At 39.3% G+C, this 27,902-nt stretch overlaps 2 protein-coding genes and 1 non-coding gene across 4 annotated transcripts; 2 read left to right on the top strand and 1 right to left on the bottom strand.

Moving 5' to 3' along the window:
• Window positions 1-4,457: 4,457 nt before the first annotated feature.
• LOC147144672 (uncharacterized) lies at window positions 4,458-8,193 on the bottom strand. Its single transcript, XM_086036196.1, has 2 exons — window positions 7,818-8,193; window positions 4,458-6,674 (listed from the first exon to the last, which is right to left on the bottom strand). Exons 1-2 carry the CDS (start codon window positions 7,942-7,944, stop codon window positions 5,272-5,274), a joined length of 1,530 nt encoding a protein of 509 aa, XP_085892322.1. The 5' UTR covers window positions 7,945-8,193; the 3' UTR covers window positions 4,458-5,271.
• A 1,087-nt stretch (window positions 8,194-9,280) lies between these two features.
• On the top strand, window positions 9,281-9,445 carry LOC147144671 (U1 spliceosomal RNA). Its single transcript, XR_015087598.1, has one exon. It is a non-coding gene; the product is annotated as a U1 spliceosomal RNA (small nuclear RNA).
• A 797-nt stretch (window positions 9,446-10,242) lies between these two features.
• On the top strand, window positions 10,243-27,570 carry LOC147144670 (ATP-binding cassette sub-family G member 4-like). 2 transcript variants are annotated; one of them, XM_086036195.1, is made up of 17 exons: window positions 10,243-10,320; window positions 12,498-12,707; window positions 16,843-17,083; window positions 18,609-18,726; window positions 18,881-19,013; window positions 19,108-19,158; window positions 19,607-19,752; window positions 20,367-20,490; window positions 21,263-21,377; window positions 21,477-21,619; window positions 22,277-22,375; window positions 22,492-22,531; window positions 22,637-22,660; window positions 22,747-22,847; window positions 24,209-24,367; window positions 24,511-24,629; window positions 25,821-27,570. In XM_086036195.1, the coding sequence occupies exons 2-17, from the start codon at window positions 12,591-12,593 to the stop codon at window positions 26,044-26,046; spliced, it is 1,956 nt and encodes a 651-aa protein (XP_085892321.1). In that variant the 5' UTR covers window positions 10,243-10,320; window positions 12,498-12,590; the 3' UTR covers window positions 26,047-27,570. The 2 variants fall into 2 exon arrangements, with proteins under 2 accessions (XP_085892321.1, XP_085892320.1); XM_086036194.1 differs by having other exon boundaries at window positions 22,492-22,660.
• The last annotated feature ends 332 nt before the right edge of the window (window positions 27,571-27,902 follow it).

Here is a 27,902-nt window from a genome sequence, read left to right as displayed (position 1 = left end):
AAAATAAGCGTGTACCACTATAGCTCTATCATTTGGAAAATAATGTACAGTATGAACACAGTATTGCCACGCGCGATAAAAAAAAAGCCATACACTGTATTATAACAGCCAACACGAGTCGCTATTGAGTCACTTACGTGAATAGGCTTGAAGTCTTATTTTACTGCCGCGATTTCGTCGAAGAGTTATCAATTATGAGTAATATACTGAAATGAACTCTGACAAGAATAGACGGACAATATTTATCTACAACTGGGAGTATAATTCTATCTATTGTATAAATTTTACAATAGATAGAATATTATACTCTATACTGTAGCTAATCAATTTGTCAATAAAAGTGCCCTGCACCTTTGTCTCCGCGTCAGAAATGCTAGTAAAGCAAGCATTATATTATTAGTAAGGTGTATCATACACCTTTATAATAATCGAATGAAGGTGATTTTACTTTATGGTAAAGTTATTCCGTATCGCTGAATACAAAAACACCAGACGGCGACCATGGGTCTATTCCATGTCAGTCTTCTCAAAAGTCGCATTTTGATTCGAGGAAGCAACCACTGAGTAGTGTGATATTTTGACAGAATATCTGTATACGTAATTCAAATTTCAAACGTCTTGAATCAGTCTTGAGGAGAGAAAATGATGCTGAACAAGAACAACACTTAAAGCCTAATAATTAATTGACAAGGTAATACATAATTCCAGTGTCAGAGTGAAAAAAAACAAGAGAGCAAAAAGTTAAAACACTGGACTGCGCCCGAGGTTTGATCCCTGACAGGGACTGAGAAGAGGCGAATTCTGAATGAGAATTTTTCCTGACGAAGTAACCACTGAGCTAAACCAGTGTACCTTCGGCCAGTGAAAAATTAGTAATTATACAAAATTCTGGTTCAATTTGCATGTTTAAAAATTACAAGTAAGGAAATGGGAGACTACAACTACGAGGAAGAGTTTGGACGCAACTACTTGGGACTACACAAGTCGGCATTCTGGCATTTACAGCCAACACTAGAGGTGTGACCTATAGTCAGTGGTTAAAATGTAACACTCTAAAAGTAGCACATTTATGACAGCAAATGTTTAAACCAGGAATATTGACTGAAGGCATACATAATAGTCTAACTCAACTCGGAAGACAAATACAAATAAAAAGTACTGGACAGCACCCGTGGTTCGATCCCAAGCAGGGAATGAGAAGAGGCGAATTCTGCAGTAGAATTGATTCTTGACGAAGTAACCACTGAGCTACACCAGTACGAGTAAACCTGCTGAAAATATAGATAATTATAAAAAACTCTGGATCCTTTTAAAATCTAAAAGTAAAGAAATGGGAGCCTGTCGACAACTGTCCTAGGACGAGCTTGGACGCAACTATACTTGACAAACAGTATATAGTGGTGTTCTGGCATTTTCAGCCAACGTGTGATCTAGTGGTTAAAATGTAACGCTCTCAATTTAGCACAATTATGACAGCAAGAGTTTTAAAATCAGGAATATTGACTGAAAGCATACATAATAGTCTAACTCAACCCGGAAGACAAATACAAATAAAAAGCACTGGACAGCACCCGTGGTTCGATCCCAAACAGGGAATGAGAAGAGGCGAATTCTGCAGTAGAATTGATTCTTGACGAAGTAACCACTGAGCTACACCAGTACGAGTAAACCTGCTGAAAATATAGATAATTATAAAAAACTCTGGATCCTTTTAAAATCTAAAAGTAAAGAAATGGGAGCCTGTCGACAACTGTCCTAGGACGAGCTTGGACGCAACTATACTTGACATACAGTATATAGTGGTGTTCTGGCATTTTCAGCCAACGTGTGATCTAGTGGTTAAAATGTAACGCTCTCAATTTAGCACAATTACGACAGCAAGAGTTTTAAAATCAGGAATATTGACTGAAAGCATACATAATAGTCTAACTCAACCCGGAAGACAAATACAAATAAAAAGCACTGGACAGCACCCGTGGTTCGATCCCAAACAGGGAATGAGAAGAGGCGAATTCTGCAGTAGAATTGATTCTTGACGAAGTAACCACTGAGCTACACCAGTACGAGTAAACCTGCTGAAAATATAGATAATTATAAAAAACTCTGGATCCTTTTTTAAAATCTAAAAGTAAAGAAATGGGAGCCTGTCGACAACTGTCCTAGGACGAGCTTGGACGCAACTATACTTGACATACAGTATATAGTGGTGTTCTGGCATTTTCAGCCAACGTGTGATCTAGTGGTTAAAATGTAACGCTCTCAATTTAGCACAATTATGACAGCAAGAGTTTTAAAATCAGGAATATTGACTGAAAGCATACATAATAGTCTAACTCAACCCGGAAGACAAATACAAATAAAAAGCACTGGACAGCACCCGTGGTTCGGTCCCAAGCTGGGAATGAGAAGAGGCGAATTCTGCAGTAGAATTGATTCTTGACGAAGTAACCACTGAGCTACACCAGTACGGCTACACTTACTGAAAATATAGATAATTATGCAAAACTCTGGATCCTTTTCAGCATGCTCGAAAACTAAAAGTAAGGAAATGGGAGCCTGTCGACAACTGTCCTAGGACGAGCTTGGACGCAACTATACTTGACATACAGTATATAGTGGTGTTCTGGCATTTTCAGCCAACGTGTGATCTAGTGGTTAAAATGTAACGCTCTCAATTTAGCACAATTATGACAGCAAGAGTTTTAAAATCAGGAATATTGACTGAAAGCATACATAATAGTCTAACTCAACCCGGAAGACAAATACAAATAAAAAGCACTGGACAGCACCCGTGGTTCGATCCCAAGCTGGGAATGAGAAGAGGCGAATTCTGCAGTAGAATTGATTCTTGACGAAGTAACCACTGAGCTACACCAGTACGAGCAAACCTGCTGAAAATATAGATAATTATAAAAAACTCTGGATCCTTTTAAAATCTAAAAGTAAAGAAATGGGAGCCTGTCGACAACTGTCCTAGGACGAGCTTGGACGCAACTATACTTGACATACAGTATATAGTGGTGTTCTGGCATTTTCAGCCAACGTGTGATCTAGTGGTTAAAATGTAACGCTCTCAATTTAGCACAATTATGACAGCAAGAGTTTTAAAATCAGGAATATTGACTGAAAGCATACATAATAGTCTAACTCAACCCGGAAGACAAATACAAATAAAAAGCACTGGACAGCACCCGTGGTTCGATCCCAAGCTGGGAATGAGAAGGGGCGAATTCTGCAGTAGAATTGATTCTTGACGAAGTAACCACTGAGCTACACCAGTACGAGTAAACCTGCTGAAAATATAGATAATTATAAAAAACTCTGGATCCTTTTTTAAAATCTAAAAGTAAAGAAATGGGAGCCTGTCGACAACTGTCCTAGGACGAGCTTGGACGCAACTATACTTGACATACAGTATATAGTGGTGTTCTGGCATTTTCAGCCAACGTGTGATCTAGTGGTTAAAATGTAACGCTCTCAATTTAGCACAATTATGACAGCAAGAGTTTTAAAATCAGGAATATTGACTGAAAGCATACATAATAGTCTAACTCAACCCGGAAGACAAGTACAAATAAAAAGCACTGGACAGCACCCGTGGTTCGATCCCAAGCTGGGAATGAGAAGAGGCGAATTCTGCAGTAGAATTGATTCTTGACGAAGTAACCACTGAGCTACACCAGTACGAGTAAACCTGTTGAAAATATAGATAATTATAAAAAACTCTGGATCCTTTTTTAAAATCTAAAAGTAAAGAAATGGGAGCCTGTCGACAACTGTCCTAGGACGAGCTTGGACGCAACTATACTTGACATACAGTATATAGTGGTGTTCTGGCATTTTCAGCCAACGTGTGATCTAGTGGTTAAAATGTAACGCTGTCAATTTAGCACAATTATGACAGCAAGAGTTTTAAAATCAGGAATATTGACTAAAAGCATACATAATAGTCTAACTCAACCCGGAAGACAAATACAAACAAAAAGCACTGGACAGCACCCGTGGTTCGATCCCAAGCAGGGAATGAGAAGAGGCGAATTCTGCAGTAGAATTGATTCTTGGCGAAGTAACCACTGAGCTACACCAGTACGAGTACACTTGCTGAAAATATAGATAATTATATAAAACTCTGGATTATATAGCCCAACCATTACCTCGTTAGTGCTCGTTATAAGAAGAAACAATGTCACTGGATACGCTATCAAAACAGCGTTCTTCCATTTTTCATTGGACTGATCAGTAACTACATATTCCACTATACAAAAGTCCCCATCAGCAATGAAGAAATAGCGAATACATCAATGATTCCCTTACAGCCATACAGTGAATAACATGGACAACCATACTGCTACGTTCTCTCTCATGTGGTCATCAGGTTTAGTCTTGTTCACTTCTTCACATCGCGTGTGACATTCTTGAGAGCAACAAATGTACACGGGTTACATTAATACACAAAGCAGTTTCAAAGCATTGTTTACTGGAGCACAAAAGCCAAACTGATTATTCTTTCAGTTACTCCACGTTGTTGTTACATTACAACATTCAAAAGGGAATAAAAGCAATAATCACTTTCAAATAAAAGGTAACATATACATTGTTATTAACACACTACTGTTATCACACTTCGTAATATTGTATGTTCAAATTCCAACTGTGGGGTTTATTCTGAGCATAATATGGCTTCATTGTCATTATCGTAATCTTTGTAAGGCATTTGCAAAGGTATTGTAAAGGCATTGACGTGGGTATGTGTATGTTAAACGCTAAGGCACAGGTGTCAAACTCAAGGCCGGGGGGCCAGATCCCGCCCGCAACATCTTTTTATGTGGCCCGCGAAGGCAAATCATATATATTGACTTCTTTGGAATAGTCTTCACTGTTAACACAACATGAGATATTTAAAGCATTTATTACAAATCACTCTTTTAAAATACATTGAAAAACAGTTGAACAAACTATTTACTGGCTTCTGATTTCAAAAATAATATAAGGCGATCATACATTTGTATGGGTTCACAGTCGTAACGGCCCTCCGATGGACACCAAAACAATGATGTGGCCCGCGACAAAAATGAGTCTGACACACCCTGCTCTAAGGGATTGCTTGAGCTGGCAAGGTCTTAGTATTCAAATTAGCTATGTCGACATCTAGTGTCCAAATTTGGAAGTGCACTGGAAGTGCACTTTAAGACTTTTTTACTTTCCATTACTTCACCTGACATGGCATACCACTTGACAGAATGATTGCAATACAGCCTCAGTTTCTTCTGTTTATGCTGAAGGGTCATTCGCCGCTCCTCTTCTTATGACACACTTGTGGCTCTTAATGTGGTGCCTAACAGTGAAGCTTTTACAACAGACACTACAACTGAACGGTTTCTCACCTGTGTGTGTTCTTATGTGCCTTGTTAAATTTTCCTTTAAATAGAATTCTTTATCACAAACTGAGCAGGAAAACGGTTTCTGAGCATGCTTTCTTATGTGTCTTGATAGTTGCTTCTTTTCACTGAATCCCTGCCCACAAACAGAACAGTCAAATGGTTTCTCTCCGGTATGTATTCTTGTGTGTACTGTCAAATTGCCCTTTGCAGTGAATCTTCTCCCGCAAATTGTACAAACAAAAGGTTTCTCCCCAGTGTGCGTCTTTTTGTGTTCTTTTAAATGTGACTTAAGAGAGAATCTTTGACCGCACTCTGAGCAGGCAAAAGATTTCTCTCCAGTGTGAATTATTTTGTGTCTCATTACATGCGACTTTCTAGAAAATCTTTTCCCACAAACCGAGCAGGCATGAGGCTTTTCTCCAGTGTGTAATAGTTGATGTCTTTTTAAACATTCCTTTGAAGATACTGTTTTTCCACAAGTGGAGCAGGCAAAAAGTTTGTCTCTTTTGTGTTTCTTTTTGTGCGCTGTTAAATCAATCTTTTGAGAGAATATTTTACCACAGACTGAGCAGGCATAAGGTTTTTCTTCTGTGTGCACTTTTGCGTGCTGTTTTAAACACATTATTTGAGATGATCCTTTCCCACAAACTGAGTAGGCAAAACGTTTGACACCAGTGTGTGTTCTCGTGTGAACTTTTAAATTCTTCTTCGAAGCAAATGTATTCCCACACTGGGAACATTTCCAGCATGTGTTGTCAGGGTGACATCCCATATCATCTTTGGAGTGTTCTTCCTCCTCCTCATCCTCCTCCTCCTCCTCCAACTCCTCCTCTAACTCCTCCTCTTCCTCTGGGATGTGTGACAGTATGCTGTCATTATCTACTTGTGATCCTGCACAGTGATGCCCCTTTAAACTAAATGTTTTCCCACACTCGGTACATTCCCTGAATTTACTCTCAGTGGCAAATGTCATACGATCGTCATCATCATTGTCGTCGTCGTCAGGAGAGTGTGACGTTATGTTGTCACTACTTGCTGGCGATTGTCCACGGTGGTCTTCATCACTTTCTGTTGTCATGTGCTGACTTGACCTGCTGCTTGGAGGCTCCTCCCCTCCGCTCTCCCTACTTTTAACTTTGTCTTCCTCATTCTTCAAAGACACAAAGGTGAATGGCAAATTCATGAAATCTTCTTCCTCTTCCTCTTTAATGCGGGGGGGCTCTTCATACTCCTTTTTAATGTGAGGGTACTCTGGCTCCCGTTGCTCAGGACAAAGATATTTTTCACTGACATCTGTAGGAGATAAGAGAAGAAAAAACAATTTGATTTGGTGAAGTCAATTCTCATGCTGTGATGTTAATGTTGCATATCATTCCTACAGTGGTACCTTGACTTATGACTTTAATTCACACCATGACCAAGTTCGTCATTCATATTAATGGTACATTCATCCATCCATTGTCGGAACCACTTATTCTCACAAGGGTCGCAAGTGTACATCAAAACAAATTATCACACTAACATTAATTGAAATACTAGTAAGCCATTCCAACCACTCGCCAAAATAAAAATCTAACATTTGTTGAAGAAAAATAGCTGTCAGGATATTTTATATGCAAAACCACGGAGACGACAAGATGGGCTGAGGTCCTCCTTGCTATCCCAAATTAAGTGGCCATTCCATAGAGACACATTGTTAAAAATGGTTCGCTACTTTAAGTCATAGCCATAACAAAAACATATACAGCCCAAACAACAACTACACAAATTTTCGGTAATAATGAGGCCAACTGTGTTGTTTGCCAGCCTGCAAATGAAACAAAGGCTGAACAATTGCTGGGTACTGTGGGGTCATGTTACCCAAAGTGGTCCAATAGGAAAGCAGTAATAAATGTCTAGTGGACATGTCTAGTGGACACTAATTTGGTTTGCGCTGAACCTAATAATATGTTTAGGGTTGCACAATAAATCAAAATGTAATCGACATTGAGGCCGGTCGCAAGACCGTGCCGTTTTATATGTGTTTTCTTTTTTTCTCCGCCAATCAGAATTAGCCCTACTGTTTGGATCCCGATTGAAGAATTGTGACACAAGCGTGAAGCGTATTGTACGTGTAGCGGGGAGTAGGCGCAAGAGTAGAAACAATCTTGTGCGTGCGTTTGGATGTTCTTTTGAACGCACAAAACATGCTTTTGTACGCGATAGTTCACATTAGATACACGTGAAACACATTTTTGTACGCGGTATTTGACATTACGCATACCTAATTGTGGCATAAACCTAACGCCATAACAGAGCAGGAACGCGCGCACACACGTCAATTAAGTTATACCCAAAGTACATAGTGCAATTAATATAGTAAATTATGTTGTAAGACGTTTCAAAGTCTTATGCATCCGCTCGCCCCTGCAGGAGCCGAGTAAGAAGAGTACAAACCTGCTCTTCGTAACACAACTCGAAGCTGCTTGCAAACAGCGCCCAGCAGTTGACAACTTTGTCGCTCGTTTTCTTCTTTTGGGCCAGGAAATTTCTCCACATACTTTGCTGTCGTTCTTGCACACATTGCCACGCGATAATCCAAACACTTTCACACCTGAACTCCGCGTCTCTTTTCTAATAAGATAAGATATCCGGAAAATTTTTGACGCGCATCAAAACGAGTTTAACCTGACAACAAGACTGAATAAATTATGTTTTAGTACTTTAAATTAGTAAGGATGTAATGTACTGTGTCCAGGACGAAAATTATACTTAGCGGAAGAGAGAACGTGGAAAGATGTTTACGGAAGTAGAACTGAAGAGGAAGTTCTTCTTTTTTTGCAGCGGTTTGCATATTGATTTAGTGCATTACCGCCACCCATAGAGCTGTACTGAGTACTGCTTTGGTCTTACAATACAGTACAGTATAACCACTTCGTTTTTCATTGAAAAATATAAAATCAAATAAAAAAAAACTGAAATAGGATATAAGCGTCGAGGATTTGGGTTTATTTGAGCCTCAAGTTATCCGTCATTGCTGTCAATGATAGTGGTTTGCGTACGGTGTCAAGGTCAATAATACACGATCTGTGACCCCGGCCCAATCCCAATACCCACACTTGCACCCTACGGTCTTCGCTGAAGTTCACATTGGTCAAAGTGCACTAAGGTTTCGAGGGCGAAGGTTCCAAGTGTACAAAAATTGCAGAAACGGTACACCGCGCGTGACGTCGAAACAACACAACTCGTCAAAATGCAAATCTGACCACAACATAGATAAACCAATTTGTTACAGTATGAATGACATATGCACTACTTTCATATTGTCTCCAGTAGAAAAGTGTTTTAACCTTTATTTTCCGTGAAACTAACCACAATAGGCTACTATCTATCTATCTATCTATCTATCTATCTATCTATCTATCTATCTATCTATCTATCTATCTATCTATCTATCTATCTATCTATCTGTCCGTCCGTCCGTCCGTCCGTCCGTCCGTCCGTCCGTCCATCCATCCATCCATCCATCCATCTATCTATCTATCTATTAGGGGTGTCAAAATAGTGCATTAATTGCGATCAGTTAATAACAGTCACAGTAAAGTGTTATTTTTTTTAAAATCGCATTTATCTTTTTTTTTTTATCTCTATCTTTACTGTTTCTGTATGATGATGAGATCCATTTTGACGCGTGGGGCTTGTGCTTGAGTTGTTGGGGGGGTTAAAAAACAATGGTTAGTGTCACACCCTGAAGTGGACACTGTTTGACTGTCAAGTTCAGGAGCAGAAAGAAGATGTGAAAATGGAGGAGCACGTGAGAGTGGTAGGTCCGATGAATGATACATTTAAATATCGCCCTGAGCCTGTGACTGAAGGTGGTGTGTGTGCTAAAGACCTTGGTCTGGTGAGCAGTTCAACTCATACTTACCTGGCAGGGGAAATACCATGATCAAGAATGTGGTTCACCCAGGCTAAGGCTCAGCCATTGCATTCCAGCTGTGCTGACTCTTGCAAATTCCCTAAATGTGGGAATTCTAAACTGCATAATTTCTAATAGTGGTGGACTCCATTTGTGCTCTCCCCTGATGAGCTTGTCAATGTAAAGTATCCATGAAGTTGAACTCCAAACATGCAAATACATTGTCATTTGTGGCGGTGATATATTGCTGCAATTTAACTTTGGGAAGGGCGATACTGATGATTTTGGATTTGATTGTATAAAAAGTAGAGGTGTCAAAATAGTGCATTAATTGCGATCAATTAATTACAGTCACAGTTGGCTTAATAATGCTCACGCATGTCCTCCAAACATTTAATTTGGAACGTGGTTTACAGTCAACTACGTGTAAATTGGATAACATTGCATTCCTGAGCAAGAGAATATTTTTTTTAATGTTTGATTTAAATAATGAATAGGACGTTGTGAAGTCACAAGGACCCACTGCGCGTCCCTCACACTGTTGGGAACACCCCGGTTGTAACTGGATCCTTCTCATTGGTCGACAAAACGCGTACAGGAACGCCCAGCGGGCGTTCTTGTATCCTTACAGGAACCAGCCGGACCCTTCTCCCTGAGGTGGACACTGAATGGCTGTCATTGTGTTTGGCCAAAATGGGCGTCCATCATAGGTGGATAGGCGGACCGGTCCGTCACATAGGCGGTATGCCCAGCTATGCTGACAATAGTCTCTGGCCCTGTCTACATGTAGCCGGGGTTTTTGAAAACGCCGGATATAAACCTGCGGTTAGCCCTATCATCCATACGTCCCCGTATCTCCGGATATCCCCGGATTAGCGTTTTGATGTGGATGGTTACACCCGGAGATTTACGTCGTCACCGTGCGACAACAATGCTTTGACGTCATTGCGCGACTTTTCATGCGAGACAACATGGATTCTCGCGCCGCTGCGTTTTTGCTTACTTATTTGTCCGCAACCAACCACCGCTTCTCGTTGAAAGGTTTAAAAGCAATTCTGACCTCTTGCCGGTTCTCCCGAACGAGTTTGCCGCCATGTTTTTGGTTTCGTAGAAGTAACGTCAAAGGACGGAAGTTCCTTCTGAATGGACAATATTTGGCTAACTACTGCTGCCTAGAGGCTTGGCGTGCGTTTGAAAACGCACTCCCGCGGCTTCGTGTGAATGCGTTTTTTATGTGTATTCCAACGCAGGCGGGGGTGAGGGTATACGGTTGTTAAAAACCCCCGGCTACGTGTAGACAAGACCTCTGACTGGTCTTCATAGTGACCATGAAGTCAAAGTAAAATGTAAAATATGCTGTGCTTTTATTTTATAAGTACATGTGAAGACATGATGCAAGGTAGTGAGCAAGAGCTATGACTTGTGTCTGCAGTTTTGCAAACGTAGCAACATTTCCGACCACTCTAGCAGCTATTTTTCCCCAAAAGAAACCGATACAAAAGTTACATAGTGTACATGTTGTTTTGACCTGGAATAACCACTGAATATTATTTGACAAAGCTGTTGTCAGGTGTTTGTACATGGGTTTTATGTACACAAGACTTTTTTCCCTTATCAGCTCACCATTGAAGCCGCTCCTCATTCCTATAAACTAGAATTTGACGTAAAGATAAACATCACTCCGATCACAGAATCATTAGTTTCAAAAGAGGATTGAAAAAAAGTGTTGAGGTTTAGTAACGATTACTGGAAAAGTGAATCACTGACCTGCAAAATACAGTACAGCGAACCTTCACTGACACAGGCAATAAGGTGAAATTAAAATTATATTATCGGTCAGTATCTGTCTATATTCTCCATATAATTTATGTCCAGGAGAGTCAGCTTTCATCACCAAAACAGTTTTGCAGATTCCAAACAGCAGAGTTAAATGCTGACAACTGCTGGCTATCTCATATTAAAGTTTTTATGCCATCAATTTATTGTTTTAACTGTTTTTTCAGCATTCTCTAAATGTATGAAATATGAATATAAATATAAATATATATATATATATATATATATATATATATATATATATAACACATAATCGATAACACACAGACAAAGACAAGATAAAGAATAAAGAGATTGTATAGAGTTTACATGTCTAAACGTGTATGGTATATGCGACTCGTGTGGACGAGTTGTGGCTTGTTGTCTTTTTGCCACATTCCCAACCACTGAGGAATTCAATTGTGACTCCAACTTCCACATGATGTGTCATAGCAGCTACAACAAGAAACATAGCTCGAGGCATTTAAACTCAAGAAGAGTAAAATTGTGGGAGCGATACAACAAAAACTAAAATATTAAATAATATCAAAATATTAATATTATTATAAATTATAAGTATTATCAAATAATTTATCAGACAGTTACTGCTCAATAACATTTTTTGGGGGTTTATTCATTACTAATCAAAACATCAGCACCTACAGAAGCTCAAAAATGGTCTCAGAGATTAATTAAAATGGCTGCCACTCGGCCATATGATCATTTCTGTCCACCCATTTTTTTAAAATTCCAATTATTATTTTAATTTAATTATTATTTTATTAGATTCACTGTCTGCCTCTATTCACCCTCCCGGGATTCTTCATGTTTCTCTACATTGTTTCTATAACTTCCTTTTATTTTGTTTTAAACTGCAGCTGCAGTTAAAATACAAGTATCTTGTAATATATGTCATTATAATCTCAACATCTTTTTCTCTTTGTGGAAAAATTATTTTAACAACACATGGTATAATTGTAAATTTGTATTTGAGCAAATAAAAGCTCCCGTTTGCAGCTGAAAAACGATTCCAAAAGAAAGACTGTAATAGGCCTAAGTCAAACTTGCATTTCAGGAATATTTTGGAATCATTTATAGTTTCTCTACAATTCAACAGTTTAGGTCATATTCATGCGAAAAAGCTCCACATCCCAAATCCTCATTTGACCGTGCAGTTTTGAATGGACATACGCTGCATTTAGTCTGACCTACTTATGGGAAATTCCACATGAAGTTAACCTCACATTGTTCCTTTTTGTAACGCTGTCGCTGAAATACAATTAACAGGAAGTAGAAATACATTTTATGTAAATGTGATCCCACGTCTGTCACCAATGATAAAGATAAGAATGGCATAAAGTCACATTTCCAAGAGGGGTTGTTTAATCCTTCATGTGACTCAGGTATGTCAGAACAGCCCCTCCTCCAGCCATCTACAGTATCCACCTCCCGAGTCAACTCCGAGCCGACCCCCCGCCCACGTCCCTCCTGTACTGATGCGCCCTGTCAGCTGGGTTCCAGCGAGCAGAGATGGTGTAGAACACTCTCGGCTGGATACTGAAGACTCAAGCGAGGAGGATCACAAATCTCCGACTTCAGACTTGACAAGTAATGTAAGATCACCGCCTGAGTTTCAAATGAACTTGAAGTTGATTTTTGTTGTCGATGTTGTAAATGCTGTGTTAAAAAAAAGTGTCATTTTGAAACTAGGTACTTCAAAGTCACACAAGGCAAACCACTTAAATTGTTTTGTCTATTTCTATTTTTTCCTGATAGATGCATTTTTTTTTAAACATGTTTTATTCCAGTGGCAACCAAAGAAATTCATTCAATACAGAGAGAGAGAAAAAAATGCAGGAAATGACATGAGCAATAGTAATGTAACTTTTTCTAATAAGTAACTGAACAACAAAAAAAAATGCAAATATTATATGATGGCAATTGTAAGAATTAAAACAATTTGTTGTCAGTATAAAAATAAAGATGTATCCTTGTTTTAATGACTTGTCGTAAGTAAGTGAACCCATCTGAGTTGGCTTGCTGATCACATTCAAATCAACTAAGCCTGCCGTGATCTATTTGCCAATACACTTTATTTTCTTCAATCATTTGACCTGTAAATACTCTATGTCTGAATTTATGAAACAGTTTGTCAAAAGGTCATTTGGGACTTAAAATTCGTGGCCATAACGTGCCTAAGCACTATTGTTACAATTATTTTGTTGGCACTCCATCTCGACTGAAAAAATAAAAAATAAAATCAGGTAACAACCAATCACAACTCACCTGTTTTCTGAAGCTGAGCCATGATTGGTCGTTATCTGAGCCCTGAGCAACTTTGATGTCATTTTCATTTGACAGCAAGTGGCAAAATGGCCACCCCCTGACATGGGCAAAAATGGGTGGATTTTACTGCTTAACTCATATTCCACAAATATTATTATTAATAATATATATTAATCACAATGCCATGTTTCTACTAGTGGTCCTGCACAGAACATATTCTTGAAAAAAAAGTTTGGGTTGATTTCCCCTTTAAATAAAAAAGTCAATTTCATGTGCGACTAACTAACAACAAGCAGCAAGTTTAGCGAGAATGATGCAGACAAAAGTGCCCATCTTACCAAGATGAATAACAAAGACGGTGTTTCAAAATAAGAAAACAGTAGCAAACAAGGTATGGTACAGCGTCTGTGACAAAAAATGTTTTCTCTACAATTTGAGGAGAAGGTTCCATTTATCTATTTCTTTTGCGATTAAGATCAAATGCTGTTTTGGCAACAGCAAAATCAAAGCACAGGAACTGTCTGAATGACACTGTATTGTGTAACGCTACAGTTTCTATCTAGCTATGACATTAACTACCTGTTTGTTTTTTACTTTGAACTGATGGGGAAATTCGTATTTTGGCACATTTGTAATAACATTTGTCTTTTTTGTTTCATACATGTCAGTTTACACATTTATGGTCACAAGGTTCCGCACAGTGGACTAGTTTCTTGGTTCCTTTGATGCAATCACGATCATTTATGGTGGCAAGGTGGATTTGTGAGATTACACGGAGAATCTCCACAATGAATATAAACATGATTGCAAATATTTTCCAGGATGTACTCTTCCTCTCGCTGTCTGAATGGAAAGATTTCTTGTTCCTGAATAGCCCATTTGGTTTGCCTACCTTGAGGTTAGAGGAGCCATTGAGTGCAGAGTTTTAACTTCCCCGCACAAGGAAAAGTTGGCATAGTTCACGTCAGGTGAGCTTTAATTCAAGAATGGTTCCTGAAAGTTTGACATTCCATTGTAGGGATATGCAACCTTTTTTTAAACCCTGTAGAAAACCCACCGTTCTATGGATTATGCATGTCATATTTTCTCTGGAGTGCAGTAATGAAGTAATAAATTCAGTCTGATAACTTTTTTGAGTCCATTTAGCATGCCATAATAGCAGTCTGTAATGCTTTTTCTTTCCACTCTGAGGGAAATTAGGGTTAGGGTTTTAGATTTTTTTTTTTAATTTCCATTACATTGTTAGATTGTGGCTTTGTGTCTTTTCAGCCTAACGTAGAGTTTTAGTCTGACATCTGCAAATGGGGAATGTTTTTTTTTTTTTAACCAGACAAATAGAATATTTAATCATGATTACTTTTATTAACCAATTCAATAGTGCTGAGGAAGTCACGTTGGGATATTTGTTTTGAATTGTTACTCCAGCTAAGCATGTAGACAACATTGTAGGTATGCCTCTAATGAAAGAAAAACCCACAGGGGTCTGATTACTTTCCGTACCCACTGCACATATATTTGGTTGACAACAAACACTGTAATCAAATGATTTTTGTAACTTTCAATGAGACTTCTCATCAGGTGTCTCTCATCCGCAGCATCTCAGGTTTGAAGGATGCGTTCTTCAGATTGCAAGTTTCAGATTCTTCCACAGATGTTCAATAGGATTTAGTTCAGGATTCTTGGAAGGCCACTTCAAATCATCCAATGTTTTGCTCTTACCCATTCTTGGTTGTTTTTAGCTGACTGAGACCAAGCTTTTTTTTACAATGACCATCATATTTATCTCTAGAATACCTTGATAATCTTTATAGTAGTCACCGGAGAATGCACAGATTCAAGACACCCTGAACCAGATGTAGCAAAGCAGCACCAGAACACAACAGAACCTAGTAAATGTTTCACAGTAAGGGCGGTGTTCTTTTCTTGGTGTGCTTCATTTTTGCATCTGTGAACATGGACCTGATGTGCCTTGCCAAAAAGTTCAATTTTTGTCTCATCTGTCCATAGGACATTCTCCCAGAAGCTCTGTGGCTTGTCAACATCCAGTTTGCCAAATTCCAGTCTCACTTTTTTAAGATTGTTTTTTTTTTTTTTTGGTCGCTACACTCCCGTGAATCTTAAATTTCGGAATAATATGTCCAACTATAGTCACAGGAAAATCAAGCTGCTTGGAGATGGTCTTATAGCCTTTACCTTAACATGCTTGTCAATAATTTTCTTTCTAATCTCCTGGGACAACTCTCGCCGTCGCTTCCTCAGGTCCATGTTTAGTGTTTAGTACACACTGTGTCACCAAACAGCACAGTGACGACTTGTAACCCTTTAAATAGGATGACTGACGTTTGAAGACACTTGTGATGCTAATTAGAGGGCATGCCTAGGTTTAACATCCCATACGGTCAAATTATGTTCAATCCTTTCTTGGGGTACCATCATTTTTGTCCAGGCCTGTTGAATGAGTTTGCTTTTTAAAATAATTCGGTTTCAACCACAATTCAAAAGAAATACAGTATCTGATTTTCATTGGTTTTAATTTTCATGATTTTTTAAAATAAAATTATTATTACTTTTGTCAGATTCAAGTTATTTCTATGACCACTATGGGTTTTCATCAACAGAGAAGTACCAACAATTTTGTCCACGTGTGTATAATGGATGCAGAAAATTTCAAATGTGATTGAAGCATAACAGTGCACATGAGATGGTGTGATCTTGGGCCATTGAGTTCCTCTCTCCGCGGATCGTGCCTCTTGTCCAGGGGACTATCCGGGTGAACTCGTGACATGTTGGCATGAAATGTGTCTCCCCTGTTCACCGCCTTCTCTTTATCAGAACCCTTTGTTAGCTAAAAGAGAAGGTTCAGACCTCCCACTCCATGCTTTCAGTCAAATGAGTGTGTTTAAGTTTTGAAGGGGAGGGCAAGTGAAGGAGAGCTCATTTCCCATACATTAGCTTGACTTAGTATCGTACATGAGTCTGCAGCTTTTTCCCAAGGCGGTAACTTCATCCCCTCCTGCTCCCAACAGATCAAGGCTGGAAAAAGAAAGTTGATTTTAATCCCTGAGTGGATTAAGAACCCCCATAAAAGATTAGATGAGACCTCTACCTCAAAGAGGACAAATTACTGTACCACCTCAGACTTGGGAACCGCTTATACAGTGCTCTGTATAAAACAAGTAGATTATATCTGAATTTTGCGATCAAGCGTTTGAGTGCATATTTCTGGTCTTTAGAGTCTTGTCAGGAGGGTGGAATTGGATTCCAAAACGATCCTATCCCAAGAATATTCAACAAATTATAAACATTAACAGCATCAATTTAACTTGGAGCATTTTTTAATTGAAACTCGCTTGATAGTTTAATAATTTGACTCATGTGCTTCTAAAAAATGTAGTTTATAACAGAATAAAATTACATACCACCTATCTAATTTTTGCTTTTTCTATGATCTCACGTTCACAGAGGACGAGTATGGATAACAAGGCACTGGAACCTGACTCTGTGAGTGTTTCCATGGAGGACAATATCATTTGTAATGGAGGTACTCAACAACAGGAGGCTTCCATGTTGAAGCTAAAGAAGGTTGAGAACCAGCTCACAGAAGCACAGCGCTTCACCCATCTACCCAAACGCTCACCTGTGGATCTTGAGTTTATTGACATCTCGTACACCATTCAAGAGGGATCGTGCTGTAGGAGGAGAGGTAATGCCATGAAACTCATCTTTCCTGCAGTTTGTTAAATCATCAATTTGGCTGTTCTCATGTACTGTTTGAGAGATATACAGGAAGTCCTCATTTTACGAACAAATTCCGTTCCTACACTGGCGATGTAACACGAATTTCCGCGTATGTCGGATTTCACCGTTAAAGTCGAAATTTATGTCAAAAATACTTTGTACAAAAAAAAAGACAATATATTAAAATAAAAAGCACACGATGCTGTATTTAGCATTACTGCAGAGAAGTGGATGGAGAAGGAGGAAAAGAGGGCGAAAAAGGCAAAGCCACTAACGGTGCACACACGATCAAGACACTCTGCGCATGCTTAACCACAAGGCATGCTGGTCTTTGTAGTACAGGAAGTGCTTGTATGCAGAAATGCGTTGTTTGGGGCGAAAATCATCACAAATACACAAGCAGAGGTAAACAAGCTCAGAAACGCAGCATAAAAGCACACTTTTGGAGCGAGGAGGAAACCGGCTGCTTCATTCATGTGGTGAGTGAAAAGAATATCAAGTGTTTTATTGATAGTTGAAAGTAACAAGCGGAAATGACGTCCATTTGAGTAATGACGCCGTATGTTACGGCTGTCGCCGTACACAGGGGGTTATTCAAATACCGGAGCAGAGCTGTCTGTTCAATCATGTAAACGGGGTATTGAGAATGTTTCAGAAATCGGAATTTTGACCTTAACCCAAATATTGACTGTGTAATCACTATGGTGCTGTGGACAAAAGAGAAGAGGAAGAGGCACGTTGCGTCGTAAAGTCGAAACGTCGTCGGTCGCGTACGTCGTAATTTGAGGACTCTTCTTCTGCAGTTTTACCATCAATCTTGTGTTACTTGTTCTGGCAAAAGAATAGTTTCCAGCTATCATTACCCGTATTTAATTATACTGTCACTGCTTCCTCGTGACGTGTCCTCGTGACGTATTTTGGACCCGTCACGAGGAGTGACAGCCGAAACTGTCAGAACGTAAGAGAGTTTTCTCTTCACTAAAATAAGAAGATCATTGTCGGAAAAAAGAAACTTCAAACCTACTTAACGAATAAGAAGACAAGATTAATATTACTACATTACATCCCATAATGTCAACACTTCAAGTGGTGGTGCCACCTGGCTGTTTACTCTGACTCCTTTTCCAGACTCATCTGAATTACTGTACACCCAATGTGTTATGACAGTTTGGTTCTGAAATGTATATTTTGCCTCTGCTGCACTCATTTGGATTGTATCATGTTGCATTAAACCATGGTTGTTAGAAATGTATGGTGGATGGATGGGTTTTGGGGTTTTAGGCGGATGGGTATATGAGAGCTTCTATGTGTCTCTTGTCACAACTTTATTGGTTGGTTGCATGTTTTATGAAACATAATGAGAAGGCTGCTCCTTTCAAGAGGTTATCCCTAAATTTTGTGACATTGTAACTTGACTACTTGGAAGAGAGATTTTAATTTACTGTTGCTACATACAGCATATAAATAAGTGATCAATGTGTTCATTATAGGATTCAAAGCCTTATTGAAATGCCTCTCTGGGAAATTCTGCAGTCGGGAGCTTGTAGGAATCATGGGTCCCTCTGGTGCTGGAAAGTCTACCTTAATGAACATTTTGGCAGGATACAGGTGAGCTAACCCAGCATTTTCTTCAGTACTAAGCACAAAGCCAGCTAAAAAAAAATCCCATTTGGTATCTTTAGCACTGTACTATTTTGCATATTATATTTCTTATAGTGTGATCTTTTCTGTCCCAAATGAATGGCTACTTTATTCTGATTAGGGAAACAGGTATGAAGGGTCAAATCCTTGTAAATGGGAGACCCAGAGACCTGAGGTCATTTCGGAAAATGTCATGCTATATCATGCAGCAAGACATGCTGCTGCCACATCTCACTGCACGAGAAGCCATGATGGTAAGCAGTAACAGATTATATTTAAACATTTGCATAATGTGTGTTCTAGCTGATGTTGATTTTGTTGTTATTCCCTGTTTGTATTATGTTACAGGTGTCAGCCAACTTGAAGCTCAATGAGTCTATGGATGTGAAGAAAAAACTGGTAAATTAGAAAAAGTAGAATAAGTGGACAGGGGCAATTTATCAATTTCTGGCTGTTGATGACAGGCTCAAGAGTCATGTTGATGTGCTAATTAATCTTTGGGTAATCTGACACTGCTACGTGTAGTTACAGCGAGAACCAAAAGTAAAGTGAATGCCAAACAACATGCACTTTTTGTTTTTAATGTAGTGTGTTCAGCTTGAAATGATTAAATGATGATGAAATTTGATAATTACCAAAGGACATTGGGCCACTCATGGCTTCAACTAAGGACTACTGTATTGTCATTTGCCAAGGACTGCCAAGTGCTAAACCCCCACATTGGCATTCATTTGCATAAGGCTGGAAGCATTTTGAGTGTGGTTAGCTAACGAAAGAGGAGGTGCCCTTCAATGCTGACTGGGGTTTCCCCAATTTATTTTTATCTCTGTATATCTTTCTTTGATAGGTAAATGAGATTCTGATTGCCTTGGGGCTTCTTGACTGTGCTCATACTCGTACCAGCTCACTATCAGGTGGTCAGTGCAAAAGGCTTGCCATTGCCCTTGAGCTGGTCAACAATCCACCAGTAATGTTTTTTGATGAGCCCACCAGGTGAGACACAATTAAAATACTGAACCATTGACTGCTCCACATATTTTAAATTGTATGATAACACTTTGGCACCGAATACATTTTTTTTGTGTGTACAATAAGTCACAGGGATACTTTTTAAGTTAAAGCAGCACTGGGCAAAAATTCAACCTTAATATATATATTTTTTTCACAACTCTTGATGAAACATTGACTTACAAGTAGCTGAATGGGACTTTTGTCATGCCATGGGGGGAGTCTGTATCGTTTTTACTGGCACTAAGCAACTTTGAGGAGGATGGGAGCAACCCTGGCACACCAGGTTTGTTCCTCTATTCAATCATTTTTTTGGCCCATGCTGTGACTTTCAGTCTGTCCCGTCAAGGGTTGCCACAGTGAGTCATTTGCATGATACATTGATACATTAAAAATCAAATGAAGAGCAAATGCCGAAACAGCACAATAGGCTGACCAGCCATTTCCATATGTAGACAAGTCATTACAAGATTTAATATGACAATAAGTAACACATGTTCCGGTTCATGTGGTCTACAGATGAATGATGAGTAACCGTGTTCCTGTTCACCACACTTTCCTTGTGCTCATTGAACTTGTGTCTTTGTTTTTCTTTGCAGTGGCTTAGACAGCGCATCATGTTCTCAGGTAGTGTCTCTAATGCGTTCTTTAGCGCTGGGAGGAAGGACTATTATCTGCACTATCCACCAACCAAGTGCTAAACTTTTTGAAATGTTTGACAAGGTATGCACTATTTCACAAAAGCACACACTCACTCAAACATGGATGCAAAATGTTGTAATACAAGGGTGACCTCCCCAAAAAACGGCCTCGGATTTGGAGATTTGAAATGGGTTTCAGAAGAAGAAAAGGCCAATGGGTGTAATGTTTTAATGTGATGATCTAAACACAATAAACTAGTTTCTGTATACCTCAAGTTGCATTTGATTCCGTAAAAAAATGAAGGAATGATGTCTATTGAAAGTTGGGGCCCGTTTTATTGGGGGGTCACCCTGTACTTTACCTAATACAAACGGTATAACTATAAACTGTACATTAGTTTTGCAACTGTTCTTCCAAGTGATCTCGTTAATTTATTCAGTTTGTTGTGTTGCCTAGGGTGTCTTTTTAAAAATAATAATCAAATCTGTTTTTTTGTTTTCACAACACTCATCAATCATCCTTCATTCGCCCTGCCCTGTTACTGTTGTTACATGAGTCATTCATTCAGCTCCCCGCCTTTCTTCATTTTGTGACCTTGTTTTGGATTGCGGGATTACTTTTGTTTGTATTATACATCTTAAATGACAACAGTCTTCATTAAACCTTTGTTGATTTTCCATTGTATTTATGAGTAAATATTGATTTAACTTCATTGTTTTCAGAAGTTTTAGTTAACAATGCTATTAATCTTATATTGTTTGAAAAGAACACTTTTTTTTTTTCCAGTTTGCTTCGTTCTGACTTATTCTCCATAATATCGCCGAAAAAATTGAATACATCTGTCCTTTCACAGCTCTACATTCTTGGTCAGGGTCAATGTATCTACAAAGGCACAGGCCCCTACCTCATCCCTTATTTGAAGGGACTGGGTCTTTACTGTCCTACCTATCACAACCCTGCAGACTTCAGTAAGGTCTATTTTTACTCAGTACAGTGTTTAAGAGCATCACACTTCTTATTCATTTGTTCCTTTTCATTAACGTGACCTCTTCCTGATTCTGATTCAGTCATTGAAGTGGCATCAGGAGAGTATGGAGACTTGAACCCTGTTTTGTTTGAAGCGGTCCAAGGAGGAATGTGTGCAATAGAAGAGAAGAAGAAGCAGTGTGGTAACAATGGATCGTTGGTCTGTACCACAGAACACTCCAAGGTGGGCAGTAAACAGCAGTCAAGCGCTGGCGTGCGTCTCTTTCTGAATTAACGGAATTTTTCTTTCAACCAAACAAAGGAACACAATGCTAAAGCCGTGCTTTTCATGATATGCTTTGTAAGGTTATTTATGTTTACTCTGTTAGATGTTAAACATATACCTCGAACCCCCGATAACCTAATGAAAAGGGTTGCAATGAAGTTAGGTCAAATTCTTAAAGCGGAAGCTAACCCAAACATTTTTTAAGAATATGTTCTTTGCAGGCCCACTAGTTGAAACACAGCATTCTGATTAATATTGTTTTTGTGGAATATGAGTCAAGCAACAAAATCCACCCGTATTTAGCCATCATGGGGGCGGCCATTTTGTCACTTCCGTCTACTGAAAATGACATCACACACCCTTAGGGCTCAAATAACGACCAATCATAGCTCCGTTTCAGAAAACAGGTGAGCCGTGATTGGTCGTGATTCCATCCTGAGAAGGCTAAAAACGAGTGGATTTTGCTCCTTAACTCATATTTCATATTAATCATAATGCCGTTTTTCAACCAGTGGGCTGGCATAGAACATATTCTTGAAAAAAATATACTTGGGTTGACTTCCTCTTTAAGAATATGTACGGTACCTTGAAACCACCCGTCTATTTTTTGCTCAGGATACTGGACACATAGAGAGACATACTTTTGCCACAAGTACGCTGACACAGTTCTGCATCCTCTTCAAGAGAACCTTCATCACTATTTGTCGTGACCAGGCAAGTGATTACAATGCCATACGAATACTTATTTAACATTAAAGAAATGAAACATAAATATAACAATATAGAAACACTACAATGTAAGACACTGTTTTTTTTCCCTCTGATTTCAGGTTTTGACCCACCTCAGACTGATGTCCCACATTGTCATAGGTGTGTTGATAGGCTTGCTGTATCTGAACATTGGTAATGATGCCAGCAAGGTGCTTAACAACACTGGATTTCTCTTCTTCTCAATGCTTTTCCTCATGTTTGGAGCACTCATGCCGACTGTGTTGACCTGTGAGTATGAAAAAAAAGAGCAGAGAGTGACAACATTGCCATTTTCGTGCCTGTGTCAATCAGTATACATGTTTTTTATATTTCAGTTCCTCTGGAGATGTCAGTGTTTCTGAGGGAGCATCTGAACTACTGGTACAGCCTGAAAGCCTATTATCTGGCCAAGACTATGGCTGATATTCCATTCCAAGTGGGTTGGTAGTAGTCGGGTCTTCGATTAAAAAAAACAGATGTCCACGCAAATTTGCTATGTCCGGAATATGTATCAAACTGATGGCCCCTTCCCTCAATTCCAAAAGGGTTGGCGAACCCCTTGGTGCTAGCCAATCACGGGGCACATAAAGGGTAAAAAAAAAAGCAATCTTACTTACATCCAGAGCCTAAATTCATACCCGCTACCTCAAAACTGCAAGGTGGATGTGCTATTAGGAAACAGCTCCACCTGCAGCATGCAAATCTTTACTTGAAATTTTGAATTTACTAATACATTAGGTTAGTGATAGCGCAATACTGCACACGAATTTGAGTTATGACGCTGACGTAGGAACATAACTCATATATCATATCATAAACAGGTACCCAGAAGTAATTGTAAACAACAGCAGGAATCGCACTAATTATATGTAACAAAACACCTTTAGATTGGGGTCAAAACCGTGGAACACCGTTTAGCCCCCAAGGATCACACGAGTAGCTCGCAGGTCTGCTCTAGAAACAGCTCATTAGTGATGGGACATTGAGATTTTCTAGGAATGTTGTAGAAGCCTTCCTTTGAAAACACCGACAGAGATTTATGGAAATCAAGTATGGGATATGACATTTTTCTGTTTCCTAATTACTGTGAGAAATCATTAACATGACCAGTGTCTTCACCTGAATGAATATAATAATAACATATACAGGTAATTTGAGCAAATGTGTTATTTTAGATGTCTTTATCAAACTAGTTACCCTTTGCTTTAATCAGTAGCCAAGAAGTAGCTCTCAGTTTCAAAAAGGTTGGTGACCCCTCCACTCTAAAAACAGTTGGGTTAAAAATAACACACTTTTGGATCAAAAATGGACCAATCCACAAAATGGGTCAATTTGACCCACTTTCTCACATTTCTCACAGCTTTGGGGGTTGTTTTTGCAGAAAAATTAACCCAACTTTCTGGGTTGTGGATCGGTCCTTTTTTGAACCAAAATTGTGTTATTTTTAACCCAACTGTTTTTAGAGTGTGCTATAGATGTATCAATAAATAGTCAATATAGCACTCGTTGAGAATGAATGCAACAGTATATTGTCAACTTTATATGGTAACATATAAAACAACAGAATATCACTGGCGTCGAGCCAAAACCATGTACCTTCAAAATAGTCACTTTTCAGGATATAATATATATTATGCATACTACACACAGTAAGCCTATGTGAATGTAAATAAAAGCAGCAATTACAGTCAGTGGCCTTGCAAGTGGCGATGGATCAATGACAATGTACTGTACTGTACGTATTATAGAAAGGAATGAAACTAGCAGTATTATAATAATAACAATACGTTGTTTCAGGTGATATGCCCCATCATGTACTGCAGCATCGTGTACTGGATGACAGAGCAGCCTCCAGAGGTTAGCCGCTACCTCCTCTTCATCGCGCTGTCCATTTGCACTTCTCTGGTCGCACAATCCCTCGGCCTGCTAGTTGGTGCCGCCTCCACCTCACTGCAGGTACTGCACATGTCAATAAATATATATATATATATATATATATATAGAGCTAAAAACATAAAAAGGGAGTAGAGGGTGGGGACCATATTCTTTTTCCTAGTTTCACCTTGTGTGTGTAACTATGTCTATATGCCTGTACACAGGTGGCCACATTTGTTGGACCAGTCACAGCCATCCCAGTGCTGCTATTCTCTGGATTCTTTGTGAATTTTGACACCATTCCAAAGTACCTGCAGTGGAGCTCTTATGTGTCATATGTCAGGTGTGTGCAGTATCGGCATCAGAACACATCCAGGAGGGCCACACTATCTGCTGCTTACTGAATGTTTGATGAGTTTTCTGCCAACAACTAATATAGTAATCCATCTCTTGCACCAAAACATTAGCTTACTTTGAAAATGCGTGCATGCGCTCTCTTTCATCCACAGACACACACTGACACACACACACACACACACACACAATTTTAACTTTAAAGGGACACTTGGGTGAGCTTAACATTGGTACTTATATAATAGGTTTGCATGTAAAAATGAGATCAGTACTAAAGTGCCCCCCCCCTCTAAAAGACTGTCGTGATTTAAGGTCTTTTATTGTGATTAGATTTATGACAAATTGCCCCGCCCCCTTTTGGGGCGTGGCTTATGTTATGTTTTCGGTCTCAGCGGTCTACGTCACGGGAGGGAGCCCAGCGTGGTAATATTGCTCGCTTTGTCAGGTCTGTTGTCTTAAACGGTGACCGATCGCCACCAAAATGCAAACGCACATTACTACTCTTCAACCTGTGAAAGTATAAAAGTGTTCTGCACAATAGTTTGGATTCATTGACATAAAACGTGATCTCATCATGATCACCTCCACAAAAAAAAAAAAACCCCAAAAAAAACAGTGGCGATCGCTTCTCCACTTACACAGTCTGAAGCGGACAAGAGCACGAATGCGCACACGAACCCCGACTGGTTATATTTCGGACATTTAGGCAAGCATGGATCTTTATCCGTGGAACAACATATGGCACAGTGTAAACGTTCAACCGAGCAGGATTGCAAAAGAACGAAAAATATTGCACATTGTGGTTGACAGATTGTGATGTCATTTGTTCGGGAGTCTGATGGTGTGTGGGTAGTACCAGGTTTTTAGTCTTGCTGTTCTGGCCGTGATGCTCCTGTAGCGTCTACCAGATAGGAGAGTTTAAAATAAAGTGTGTGATACTCCACAGATACGTTGTGCAGTTTTAATGACAACACCCTGTCCTGTCGAGTACAATTCCCATACCATATAAAGTAATGGCCACCACGATCCAAGAATAATAAAGAACTTCTCTGTGTGTACAACTAAGAATCCTGATCTCAACTACTTTGAAAGCCACTTAGAATGAATAAGCACTGAACAAAATTTAGCAGTGTGTTTGCCCAGAAGAAAAAGTTTTCATGCGTTTACACATCCCCCACAGGTATGGTTTTGAAGGAGTAATTCTATCCATCTATGGAATGAATCGTTCCAAGCTGGAGTGTCCAGGCGAGGTGTGTCGCTTCCAACAGCCCGAGGAGGTTCTTCAGCTGTTGGACGTGGAAGACGCCAAGCTCTACATTGATTTCATCGTCCTGGGCGTTTTCTTTGTCATCCTGCGACTGGCCACCTACCTTGTTCTCCGCTATAAAATTAAGGCTGAGCGGTAGCTTGTCTTACAGAAGGTTTGTACTGTTGCCATTCCAGACCAGGCCATCATGCTCATAACATGAAATAACCTCTCTTACATCGGCTGTTTTTTTTTTTTTTAACTGTACACATCGCTGCTATAAAAACTTGCTGAAGGTGTCAACCATGTTAAATTATGAACTTGTATTACCTCAATACACCAGGATTATTCAGCTGTTTTCAAACATGTCTGTAGTTTCATCAGAGCACCTCAACAGAGGAATACGATATTTTTAACAATCAAGCTGGGTGTGCACAGTGATGGGGGATACAAGTCAAGCCTCTCTGTGAAAAAAAAACAATTCACACATTTAAGTGGCCATATCATGCTAAATAAACTTTTTGTTTTCTTTTTTTTAACTTTTAGCCATGTTAAAATGCTAATTCCGAACCAAAGACACCCCCAAATTGGTGATTCCCTCTATTCAACCATCTCTAAGCATACCTGCTCATTGCTCCTCTCTAAGCAACTGCTGCGCCTAGAAAACGACTGCGTCCTCACTTTTTGACCTCACAAAGTGAGGGGTAACACACGCCCGCTTTCTCAGAGCAGCCACTTTCATTTTTGCATCGGAATTGGGGAGCAGTGGCTCCTCTCACACACTGGGTTCCATTCACTTTAATGAGAGATGACATACGACAGCCGGGAGAGGCGGGGTTTTAGTGAACCAGACGTCTTACTTCCGGGTTAAAAAATATGGCCAGCAGAATACCTCGTATTTCATAAGAAATTAGATTGCCATTGTGTGACAAATATGTGCCTAATAGAAGGGTGACATTTTGGGGGGAATCCCACAGGAGTCCCACAGGATGGGAGTCAACGTTATCTTTAATCACTGGATTGGGACGGTACAGGATAAAAAGTTCACAGAAACAGACAGGAGCAGGATTATCCAGTAGGAAGAAAAAAAAGCTTGGATAGTCCATGAGGAGAAAGGAAATGACAAACTGTTCAATAAATGCAACTTAAGTTGTTGTTGTTATTGGTTTTTTTTTTTTTTTTTTTTTTTTATGTAGCTGACCTCCAAAATTGGAGCACTATGGGAGTTAGGGTCATTCTGAACAGGAGCAAGAGTCGTTTTCACTGGAACGGGAAGGGATGGGATTTTTTTGTGTGGGAGTAGGATGGGACGGGAGTGAAAATCCACACCCGTGTCACCCTCTAATGTCTATAGTTGACTGTGGAAAGTTTATAGCATGGCAATAGCATGACATGGTGCCTTTACGTCTATTTTGATACATGTTTGAGCTCAAAAGACTTTAGAAATCAAATCATTCTTTATTCTAGACGGACTGTTTTTTATAGTTGTAAATTAATATGCTACTGTGATTCTTCTTACTATATGTGATCTAACATTCTGAATCAAAATACAATGTTCATTGCAACTTATTTTTATACAATTATCTTTGTTGTTTTTATGCACTAACATATGAGTATTTAAAGGGAAGTCAACCCAAAAATATTTTTTTCAAGAATATGTTCTATGCAAGCCCACTTGTTGAAACAAGACATTCTGATAAATATTGCGTTTGTGGAATAAGAGTTTTAATCCACCTGTTTTTAGCCATCTCAGGGGGCGGCCGTTTTGTCACTTCTGTCGACTGAAAATGACATCACTCCTGCTCAGGGTTCAGGTAACGGCCAATCACGGCTGATCTGTTTTCTGAAGCTGAGCCGTGATTGGTCGTTACCTGAGCCCTGAGCAGTTGTGATGTCATTTTCAGTCGACAGAAGTGACAAAATGGCCGCCCCCTGAGATGGCTAAAAAGGGGTGGCTTTTGCTCTAACTTTGCTTTAACTCATATTCCACAAACGCAATATTAATCAGAATGCCGT

The sequence above is a fragment of the Filicampus tigris genome, chromosome 7 (genome assembly GCF_054856515.1).
Source record: "Filicampus tigris isolate MCC_2025a chromosome 7, RoL_Ftig_1.0, whole genome shotgun sequence".
NCBI classification, from domain to species: Eukaryota; Metazoa; Chordata; class Actinopteri; order Syngnathiformes; family Syngnathidae; genus Filicampus; species Filicampus tigris.
Note: the sequence above shows the minus strand (reverse complement) of the source record. Positions and strands in the feature narration are given on the sequence as shown.

Coding starts and splice junctions, on each gene's coding strand:
- LOC147144672 (XM_086036196.1), bottom strand. CDS start 7,944: ATGTGTGCAAGAACGACAGCAAAGTATGTGGAGAAATTTCCTGGCCCA. Junction 6,675..7,817: donor AGTTGTGTTACGAAGAGCAG/GTTTGTACTCTT, acceptor TATCTCCTACAG/ATGTCAGTGAAAAATATCTT.
- LOC147144670 (XM_086036194.1), top strand. CDS start 12,591: ATGCGCCCTGTCAGCTGGGTTCCAGCGAGCAGAGATGGTGTAGAACAC. Junction 19,753..20,366: donor TTTTTTGATGAGCCCACCAG/GTGAGACACAAT, acceptor TTTTCTTTGCAG/TGGCTTAGACAGCGCATCAT. Junction 22,848..24,208: donor TGGCTGATATTCCATTCCAA/GTGGGTTGGTAG, acceptor ACGTTGTTTCAG/GTGATATGCCCCATCATGTA.